Raw genomic sequence first — 11547 nt, 5'->3', positions numbered from 1 at the left:
ATATCTGTGTGATATTCTTTATATCTTGTTATCAAATGCATAGGTTTTTTTTCTGAAATTAATAATTAATTGTTATTATTATAATTGATGAATCATTTGATAGACACAAGAAAGCATCTGTTGTTATCCTGACAGCGCAAAACTAGCACCTTAGTAGGACTGAGAGAAAAAGCTACCAGCATTTAAAACTGATGACAGATGATTGTACTGTATTCAACACTCTACTTTATTGAAATATATATTTCTATCTGAACTTATTGGAGGTTTATATCAATTTCATTGCAACTATTACACAATAAATGATAAGAGTGTGTCATTTATAAAAGTAAATGGGAAATAAACAATGAATTTAAAGTATTGAGGATTTGTGCCAGTAGCAGAAGTGAACTGAAATGAACCTCTGCAATTCAGACTAGCATTAGGAAAAATATAGACCCTCCCTAACCCCCATCTGTTAGGTTCTACAGAGAGACAGGCCAGAGAGGGGAGGGTGGAGAAGTTAGTCAAGCCAGTTAAAGTGAATACGATGAAAACAGGAAGTTGTTGCTGCAGTTATAGTATTCCAAACTGTGTATATAGGCTAATACTGTAGCCTGTGTGCTACATGGGTGCAAATAAAAGCGCAGCTTCTCAGTGTAAATCCATCTTCTTATTTTTTTCAGTTTTGAAAATTTTACATTACAGATACAATCTGCTTTAAAAAATTAATAAATGTCCAGGGTCATATGTTCAGTTCAAAAACAGATGATAAAAATGGTATATGACCTATAATGTGAATGGTTGGTTTTTGTTTTATTTTGGCAAACATGGTTTTATTTTATTTATTTTTTTTTAATCCATTTGTGGGCTACAAAATTTTGGATTCCATTTGTACAATATGCAAATACACACATAGGTGTGTATTTGAAATTGAATCCAGATTTTTGCAACTTCTATAAATTGCAAAATTCTGGATTTACTGTAGGCTATGCTATAGGCCATACGTCTGAGATCAATCATCTCGAGTACACCTGACCAAGAAGGCAGCTTAAAATATCAGCTATAGCTATAGCCTATAAACAATAAGTAGGCTATAGGCTACAATTTCTTTAGAGTAGCTACGTCTATAAAAGAGGCTATCACTTAAATACGTTTAAGAAAACGCCACGTGTAATACAGTATAAATGACATGCTTTCAAATGTTGATTTTGAAAAATTAAAAAAATATATATTATGAACTTTTATTTAGAAAGTCCTAAGCGGAAGTTGTGGTGAGTCGCAGCGCGCTTGACGTGGCTGTGGATGAGAGTGAGGGAGCGCAGAACAGGTTTGAACGGCAGATTGACGCTGTGTCGGCCAGACGGAGGAACTCCTTTCCTGGAGGAATATGGTTTGTTTTTGTGGTTTTCCGCCGGAGAATCGCAGTTTGTGATTAAAAGCCGTGGATTTTTTTTTCTTTCTTTCTTTCTTCCTTTTTTTTTTTTTTTGGTCACGCTGTCAGATGAGCTGGGCTCGGTGAGCAGCGGGAGGACGGGACCGGTGGAAGAAGCTGCTTTTTTACCTTGTAAAGACGCCAACAAAGAGCGTTGAGGGAAGTGTTGCTGCTGCTGCTGCTGCTGCTGCTGCTGCCGCTGCCGAGGCGAAGCAAGTTAGTTGAGCAACAAACAGAAAGTGCGGCGGCGGTCACCATGGTTGACGGAGGGCCGACCCGCTCCGTGTTGACTGCGCTCGCTTTTCTTCTGCTCGTTAACGGGGGGATTTTCCGAGTGCGCGGCCAGTACGGCGGAGACCGGGGGATGTCTATACCGGAGCACGGCTTCTGCCAGCCCATCTCCATCCCGCTGTGCACGGACATCGCCTACAACGAGACCATCATGCCGAACCTGCTGGGTCACACCAACCAGGAGGACGCGGGGCTGGAGGTGCACCAGTTCTACCCGCTGGTCAAAGTCCAGTGCTCCCCGGATTTAAAGTTCTTCCTCTGCTCCATGTACGCGCCCGTGTGCACGGTGCTGGAGCAGGCGCTGCCCCCGTGCCGCTCTCTGTGCGAGCGCGCGCGGCAGGGCTGCGAGGCGCTCATGAACAAGTTCGGCTTCCAGTGGCCCGACACGCTGGCCTGCGAGTCGTTCCCGGTGCACGGCGCGGGGGAGCTGTGCGTGGGCCAGAACATGTCGGACCGCAGCGAGCCCGAGAGCCCCGGGCCCTACCCCACCGAGCGCGCCCCCCCAGAACCGGTCCCCGGTCAGTTCCGGTGCCCGGCCTCGCTCCGGGTGCCCCCCTACCTGAACTACCGCTTCCTGGGCCAGGAGAACTGCGGCGCTCCGTGCGAGCCCAAGAGATCCCACGGGATGATGTACTTCAACGAGGAGGAGCTGAAATTCGCCCGGATCTGGATCGGGATCTGGTCTGTGCTGTGCTGCGCCTCCACCCTGTTCACCGTGCTGACCTACCTGGTGGACATGAAGCGCTTCAGCTACCCGGAGCGGCCCATCGTCTTCCTGTCCGGCTGCTACACCATGGTGTCCGTCGCCTACATCGCCGGCTTCCTATTGGAGGACAAGGTGGTGTGCAACGACCGGTTCGAGAACGACATTAGGACCGTGGTGCAGGGCACCAAGAAGGAGGGCTGCACCATCCTCTTCATGATGCTCTACTTCTTCAGCATGGCCAGCTCCATCTGGTGGGTCATCCTGGCCCTCACCTGGTTCCTGGCCGCGGGGATGAAGTGGGGTCACGAGGCCATCGAGGCCAACTCTCAGTACTTCCACCTGGCGGCGTGGGCCGTGCCCGCCATCAAGACCATCACCATCCTGGCCGTGGGGCAGGTGGACGGAGACGTGCTGAGCGGGGTGTGCTTCGTGGGCATCAACAGCGTGGACGCGCTGCGCGGGTTCGTGCTGGCGCCGCTCTTCGTCTACCTGTTCATCGGGACCTCCTTCCTCCTGGCCGGCTTCGTGTCCCTGTTCCGGATCCGGACCATCATGAAGCACGACGGCACCAAGACGGAGAAGCTGGAGAAGCTGATGGTGCGCATCGGGATCTTCAGCGTGCTGTACACGGTGCCGGCCACCATCGTCATCGCCTGCTACTTCTACGAGCAGGCCTTCAGGGAGCAGTGGGAGAGGACGTGGATCAGTCACACCTGTAAAACCTACGCGGTGCCGTGCCCCGTCCAGAACCACCCCAACATGAGCCCCGACTTCACGGTCTTCATGATAAAGTATCTGATGACGCTCATTGTGGGCATCACCTCTGGGTTCTGGATCTGGTCCGGGAAGACACTCAACTCCTGGAGGCGGTTTTACACGAGACTGGCCAACAGTAAACAGGGGGAGACCACGGTGTGACCACGGTGTGACCCCAGCTCAGACAAACTTTGCTTGTGACAAACTGAATGATAAAGCTCTTTTTTTATTTTCATTTCATTTGTCTTTGACCTACAGATACAGAGGACACTGTTTTTTATGTACATACACATTTGTGAGATTTTTGTAAGTATATATTTGTATTTAAAGATTTAAAAAAAAAAATTCTTTCCTCCTTTTTTTTTCTTAAAAAAAAAGGAACACAACTCTTTTTTCACACTTTGGACATAATGGATACTGAAGCATCACAAAGAGCCAGCTGACCTTCAGTGAGCCTGAGGTCTCATGACCTGACTCGCTGTGTGGACACCAGTGGGAGCGTTTCACATGCAGTGTGTGTGTGTCTTTGATCAGTGAACTGCCTGTGAGCAGTGGGTCTATTCTAAGCAGAGTCCCGTGAAACCCAAGTGCTTCCTCGTGGCTGCCTCTTATCCTTCATTAACCAGCTGCAGCTTGTGTCTGTGCTACAGTGGAGCAACACTCACCCAGATCTGGAGGGGAAATGTCAGCAGTCTGGGACAAGAGACGGTGCACAGGTTGTGAATGTGAGTCATTGTGACAGATGGCGTGGCCTGCAGCTTTGGGCCCCGACGGTTATTACATTCCTTTCCAAATAAAGCACACGTATTCTCATGCAGGTTTAAAGGACCATGCTGGTGTTTTTGCATGTTTGATTCCTGAGCATTGTTATTGTTTCCTAGAAACTCATTGTCCAAGTCTGATTCTCTTTATTTTGTTTCAACTGTGTTATTGTTGGGATGCATCACACCGATGCAGCATCAACACAACTATAGCTAAAATTAAAGCAGATCATTCCAGAGGAACTATGGGAAATAAAACACCTTCAATTATCAAATATTTCAGTGTTTAAATCGGCCGTAATGGAAGTGATTCTAAAACATGTTAACACACCGGTGTGATCCACGGCCACATCGGCTGCTCTGTTTGTGTGGAGGGAACGGGCCAGACTGAGGGATTACAATGCAGAGTGGAGAAATCTAAAACCATGTTACAGTAGCTTCACTAACAGTACTCTGTAAAATCATTCATCTCTACAATGTGATTCACTCGACATTGATTTTCTGATATAAGAGTGACAAGAGAATCAGAATTAATTGCAAGCGTTAAATTCAGCAAAGCGAAGCTGCAGTGTGAGCACATGTAGAACTGATCAAACAAGTGAATCTGAGATGATCTATCGATGATGAATCACTGATTTGTCATTTGAATCTGAACTGAGGCCAAATTTTAGCTATTTCTCGAGCAGAAGTTGAAAACATATCCAGCCTGTCAGATGGTAGGATCTGAGAGCTGCTTGGATATTTGATCACTGCTTTACTAAAATAAACAACTTACACTGCAATACCGTGGACAATGGATTTTTGTCAAATTTCAGATATTTTATAGAATAAAAATCTGCTAAATAATTGGTGAGTTACATCCGGGCAGGGTCACCAGTCTATGGTATTTCATTTAGAAACATTTTGACAACTCTGGCCAATTAAGGCCCGGGAATCAAACCCAGAACTCTGACTGGTTGCCGCACCACCTCACATCAGAGCAGAGTCAGATCTGTCTTGTGCTGCATTTAGGTCTTAACTACAGGCTTTGAACATTTAAGAATTTAGATTTTTATTTTCAATAAAGTTAAGAACTAATCATTTCAGGGTGACGCCAGCTAACACAAGTAATCTGTGGAGCACGAGGAACAAACTAGACCAGTTTGAAAGATAATGAATCATCAGACTTTTGTCTTTATCTGGTGATACATACAAGATACATTTGTTTTTGTTTTTTTAATTCAAATTGAAAATGTTATACAGGTCATCTAATTTTAACATCCTCATGGCACAAGTGTGAAAAACTGTTATTTGATAAACATCATCAGAATCAGGACAGTCTGCTTCACATGGCATGGTGAACGGTCATGCATACGTCACAACATTGGATTATTTTCTTCATGTTGATGTTGTTAACCTGAGCTGGAGAGGAGACTGAGTCATGTGATCATGGTGGATGTGGGACTGCATGTGTTCCTCTGCAGGAGAAAGGAAAGCTTGTGTTGAGATGCAGAGCGGCTGCTGTCAGTGCAGCTCAGCTCACACACACACACACACACACACACACACACACACACACACACACATCAGGAAGGACTTGTGTTCTTGTCAGACGCTCTTCCACACGGTGCTTCCTGTTCATAATAATCCTTTTATTGTGTTGACGGCTCGACAATAGTCACGGCTTTGAAGTAATTTCCTTTGCATTTGCTATGAAGAGAACCTTTTATATTTATAGAATATATATGTATGTATATATATACATATATATATATATATGTATATATACTACACTGATTTCTTTATGAGAATAAAAATATCACCAATTGAACTGTAAACCTTTGTATTATGTTTTGTTTTCATTTTCCTTTCAAATGCTAAAGACACATAAATCTTTTTGCCAACAACAGAAGGGTTCAGATTTCTTCAGTAAAATACTAACATACTATATGTGCTTTGGAAAGTGTTGGTTCATCTTTTGAAATCATTCTTGCACCATTTAATTGTAATTTAATTTAGACGTGGTCTTTGTTCTGGGTCTCTTCAGGGTCATGGTCTGTGTTTGTAGATGCAGCTGCAGGAGAGGAACTATAGAATATGACTGATACGACTAAATCCATCTGCTAAACTCTTATGTTGACTTTGATTAATTCTTTGACATTTTTTTTGGCCACTTACATTTACGGTGTTAGAGTTGTTCTACTCTTGTTAGAGGGTAATTACTTTTTAAACAGGTGTAGTCAAACACACCTTCAGACCTTTAGAGTAAAAGTGGGTGAAAACTATGCATTCTAGTAGCTGACTCGTTATTGAAGGATCAAATGTAAAAGTACTCGTCAAGCATAATGATCAATATTTTGTATTATTGTATCAACTTAAAGCTATTACCTGTTAACAGTATGCTGTTGCTGTGTCTACAGTTTAACTCCTGTTTGCGACCAAGCTAACTGTTTAATAAGGTAGAAAAAATCTTGTTAAATATGGTGACATAAAAATTTCAAGAAGCACAAAAATGAAAGGTAACACTTTACAATAAGGGTCCCTTAATTAACATTATAGTACATTATTAAGCATTAATATATAAACTAATGTGTTAATTAATGCTGAGTAATGCATACATAATGATAACTAATTACATTTTTCAACTTTTATTATTACTTAATAATTTATTGACTTACTTTGAGTAGTAAACATTAACTGCTTACTAATAGGCTACATGAATTAATGTGTTTCCAAATCCTAAATAATACATCATGATTGTTAATATATCTGTAAAGAGTTAATTAATGCTTAATAATGTACTAACTAACGTTAATTAAGGGAGCCTTATTGTAAAGTGTTACCAGATGAAAATGTATCACAGTAACTAGTCACTAAATAACAAGTGCCTTTCATATCAATTGTGATGGAATAATACAAAAAAGATTAAGTATCAGAAAAAAAATGGAATGTTTCTCTAACCCTACTCCCTGCATCACCTTGTGTGTAGTCGCACTGAAGAGCACAGCTACAGTATTAAAAAGGCTTTTGACCTGTTCCTGGGTCAGCTGCCACAGACACACTGATGTCGTATTGAACTGTGAAGCGTCTTTGTTAAAGACTGGAACAGGAACACACTCTAGTGTGTAGAGTGTGTTTCCTCTGGTCTAGTACACACAGTACACTACAGTATATACTGTATCAGTGTATGACTGTAACTTCATCTGCCACATGGACTTCAACCTTAATGCAGGGAGAAAGACAGACTGTGTCTTCTGTCTTCATGTTTCAGCCAGAGACAGAACCAGGCAGAACCAGGCAGCAGCAGCAGCAGCTTCAGCAGCAGCAGCAGCTTCAGCAGCAGCAGCAGCAGCAGCAGCAGCAGCAGCAGCAGCAGCAGCAGCAGCAGCAGCTTCAGCAGCAGCAGCAGCAGCAGCAGCAGCAGCAGCAGCAGCAGCAGCTTCAGCAGCAGCAGCAGCAGCAGCAGCAGCAGCAGCTTCAGCAGCAGCAGCTTCAGCAGCAGCAGCAGCAGCAGCAGCAGCAGCAGCAGCAGCAGCAGCTTCAGCAGCAGCAGCAGCAGCAGCAGCAGCAGCATCAGTGTTCAGGCTGCTGCTGCAGCACAAACACTAATATTCCTCCAACAGTTGTTCAAACTGCACGGCCATTTCCTTGCTTACTTTTTGTTTTTTTAATGTAAAATTTCTCCCCCTTTTTTTTTAAAGCAAAGGTTGATTTCATTTCCAGTGTGATCTGATCACCTCAGTGCCTCAGTTTCCCTTGTTTCAGAAAAGATTGAGGCAAACTGCTGCTCATGTGTCTAGAAAACATGTCTTTGTTCTGGGAAGGCCTTAATCTTAATTTGTATTAAAAAGAGAACACTCTGGGGCATCGCTTAGCTCAGTTGGTGGAGGACTATAGCCATACAGAGGCTATAGTCCTTGCAGCAGCCGGCCCCGTATCGAATCCCGACTTGGGCGGCCCTTTGCTGCATGTCATTCCCCCTCTCTCTGCCTCCCCATTTCCTGTCTGTCTCAACTACACTATCCATTAAAGGCAAAAAGCTCAAAATACATATATGAAAAAAGAGGACACTCAAAAAAAACAAACCCAAGTGAGCCACCTGCAGTAGTATACTGTCAGGCTTTGAATTACATTGTGTGCCCCACGTATACAAGTCTGTCAATTATGTTTGCTCACAATTCACACATGCTGGTGAATTCAATCATTTCAATAGTTTAATACTAAGAGAAAAGAGAGACACACTTTAAATAATATCAGTATTTGTGACTGTATCAATATTGACAATCATGGCCCTGTATTACTTTGCATAGAAAGGAAATTTCAGCCTCACTGTGTTGCTGTGCTCAGGCCATGGTGATGTAGATGTAAGCCTTATCTCAGACAGGTCATTTCAACATTGTTTATTGATGTTGGAACAGAGAGTGGTGATGTCAGACTGGTCTGAGAGACATCTGTATTGAAAGAAGGTTTGGAGTTTGAAGGGCGTGGCCGGACATGGCTTTAATAAAAGATATGATGAAGTTATGTGACATTAGTTAACTGGGATCAATTAAAAGAACAATATTAATAACATATTGATATTGATTGCAGTATGACTCCTGTGGTTCCAGCTCGCCTGCACAGAGGTAATTGTGAGTGTGCATAAAAAGGGAAATTGTGCACATTAGATTTGACTCACAGATGGAAATGAAAAGGCAGTTGCTTCACCCTGATAGGAACGTGCAAAGCATTTAGCTGCATTAGCCTAACGGTTAGAAATGAGTGAAGTTAAATGAAGTCAGACTCTGTGGGATTAAGGGTCAAAGGTCACATTTTTCGGCTCATCCAGAACTGAGATTGTGGTGTGTTTTCCCTGAGGTCAGAGCAGGCCACAGGTCAGCTTCAGCTCCGTCCTGTGTTTCTACTTTTAAGCCTCTTGTCAGCAGCATGTGGAGCTGCCTGTTGTCTTCAGCCCGGTCTAATGAGCATCACTGCAGGCTGCACTTAATGAAGAATGTTAAACTTACTAAATAGCCACATAAAGTACCAGTTTTACAAGTGTTTCCTCCCCCAGGCCATTTTTTGGAAGCGTTGCTACTCCCAATAAGATGTGGGTGACTGCTGCCACGTGGTTTTACCTGGATCCTCTTGGCAACTACACACATTTCTAAAGATAAAGGTAAAAAGACCTGTTCAAACAGCCTGAAACCTTGTAGCACATTGATGACGAATTACAAACATTTACACATAAGTGCTGAATCTTTTCACACAACACTGTTATTTCTTCTTTGGTTTCAGTTTCTTCAATATTCTTGGAGAAAAGAGAGAGGACGGTCTGTATACTCAGCAGAGGAGGAGGCGTCAATGTGTTTTATTGTAGTTAAAATAAAACAACAGTGTAAACATGTTCCAGCACAAAGCAGATGTCCTGGATTCAAAAGTTCACTGCTGCTCTCTGAGTTTCTGTAAGTTGATTTGGAAAAGCATGCTGTGTTTTGTTGGGGATGAAGCTAATTACTTTGTGTACCATTTAATATCTATACTCAGTTGTAGCCTAAACTTGTCGTCTGCAAACATTTCAAATACAGTTTTTTGTTGATGATGAAAGTTAGCATTGTACACTTACAGATAGATCACACACTGAGTGTCTTTGGACAGCAGCAATAGTCTGTTTTATCCAGGATGACACACAACCACTAAGAACACCTGCACATCTGTTTACTCATACAACCAGGGAATGATGTCTCAGCAGTATAGTGAAAGTATGTTCATCCTGTCATGCCTTCTAATGTCCACATGCAGGATGGTTTCATCAACACAACAGACGGTGGCAGCCCCCCTGTCTCCAGAACTGGATCTGCTAAAGATCCAGTTCCCATGGACCTTTGGACTACTTGTGCAGTCCCAGCAGTCGCATACACAGACAGCCGTGGACACAACTGATGCTAGCTTTTCTCATTTATATTCTGCTTAAAGCACAGGTCAAGTCAGGATTCATATATTCTGTACATATTCTCCATGCCGCGTGAGTTCTAAGGGTTAAAGTTAGGGTGAAACCGCTTTGGTCTCAATAGCTAATTTCCTCCCTCAAGACAAATGTATGAGGGGTGTGGGTGGGGGGATTGCATCAAAAAATAATTCACTTTTTTTTATGATTCACACGTAATTTATTGAACCTTCGTCTTGTGTCAGCTTTGTGCTCCATCTCTTGTGTTAGTGTCGGTTTTGACCAGAGTCTTAAATCTGCTGTTGTTGTTTCTCATCTCTTGGTTACGTTGTTAGACTTCCTTATGAAAAGGTTGGTTTTGCACTTATGATTTCAGTTTTAACTCTCATTATTGTTCTTATCATTATAACCGGGTCAAACCGACCTTAACAACACAAATTTTTAACCAGAGAATTTTAAAATTTTGCGAAATTCTTTTGTTTTTTTTATTTTGTGTTTGTTAAAGGGATAGTTCGACATTTTGGCAAATTGGCCCATTGCCATAATCACTATAGTCATAGCAGTAGGTTCATTACCTTTATTTGTCAGTGTAAGCTATTTTCAGAACGGCCGAGCCGAGTGGCGAGCTGCTCAGAGCTACGCTATGGAGGCTCAAGGAATTTCATGGTTTCCCTCATCAAACTCATCAAATACAAAATCCCAAAACTCCAAAACGCTGTCGTGGACAAGTTGTGACCTGCACAATCACCACGCTATGAGATAACAATGGAACGTTACGAAACGGAGCCGTTTTCGAGGTAAATACAGGGCGAACGCAACCTGCATCAGCGGTTTTGCATGAATTTACCTCTAAAACAGCTCTGTCTCGTAAGGTTCTGTTATTATCTCATAGCGTGGTGATTGTGCAGCTCACAACTTGTCCACGACAGAGTTTTGGAGTTGTTGGGTTGTGTATTTGATGAGTTTGATGAGGGAAACCAAGAAATTCCCTTAGCCTCCATTGCATAGCCCTGAACAGCCTGCTGCTCTGCTCCGCCGTTCTAAAAATAGCTTACAGCGACAATTAAAGGTAACGAACCTACTGCTATAGGGATTATGGCAATGGGCCAATTTGCCAAAATGTTGAACTATCCCTTTAAATAGAGTTTCCTGACAAATTCAAAAAGCCTTGATGCAATAAACAAATGTATGTGGTTGATGCATTAAAACCCTAAAAACAGGTCAGTAGCGACCCCTAACACCAGTTCTAGTAAGACATACCTGTGGGTCTGGCCACTGAGTGACAGGTGGAGGAGCGTATTTGTCACAAGCCGACATGCACCCATTACTGCACAGATACAACAAATTGTAGGGTATGTGAAAGTTTCCCATAGCCACTCTGACAGTATACTGTCTTCTCTATATGTACATGCAGCCTATTGGTAGATGAAACAGGTCTTTTGAACAGCATGCAGGCAGTGGCACCGCCGGCTCTCAGAGGAACACGCTACAAACAAGAAGCTCAGACCTGAGGAGAGCGGACCTGCACTGTTGTTCTTCTCTCCAGAGATTTCTGTTTTCTCCTTATTGTTGAATTTCAAACTGCCTCAAGGTCAGCTGTGTGTGTGTGTGTGTGTGTGTGTGCGGCTCGGCTCCCACCGAGCCAGCATCTCACCAAATGAGCTGGTACCACGCCGCCACCTCCCTGTCTCCACCTGTAGATGACTGATGTGTTGTT

General features: G+C 43.3%; 1 protein-coding gene across 1 annotated transcript; it reads left to right on the top strand.

Moving 5' to 3' along the window:
• The first annotated feature begins 1338 nt into the window (after positions 1–1338).
• fzd1 (frizzled class receptor 1) lies at positions 1339–4085 on the top strand. The gene has a single exon (XM_083989667.1). The coding sequence runs from the start codon at positions 1668–1670 to the stop codon at positions 3324–3326; it is 1659 nt and encodes a 552-aa protein (XP_083845793.1). The 5' UTR covers positions 1339–1667; the 3' UTR covers positions 3327–4085.
• The last annotated feature ends 7462 nt before the right edge of the window (positions 4086–11547 follow it).

The sequence above is a fragment of the Trachurus trachurus genome (genome assembly GCF_905171665.1).
Source record: "Trachurus trachurus genome assembly, chromosome: 16".
Taxonomy (NCBI): Eukaryota; Metazoa; Chordata; class Actinopteri; order Carangiformes; family Carangidae; genus Trachurus; species Trachurus trachurus.
Note: the sequence above shows the minus strand (reverse complement) of the source record. Positions and strands in the feature narration are given on the sequence as shown.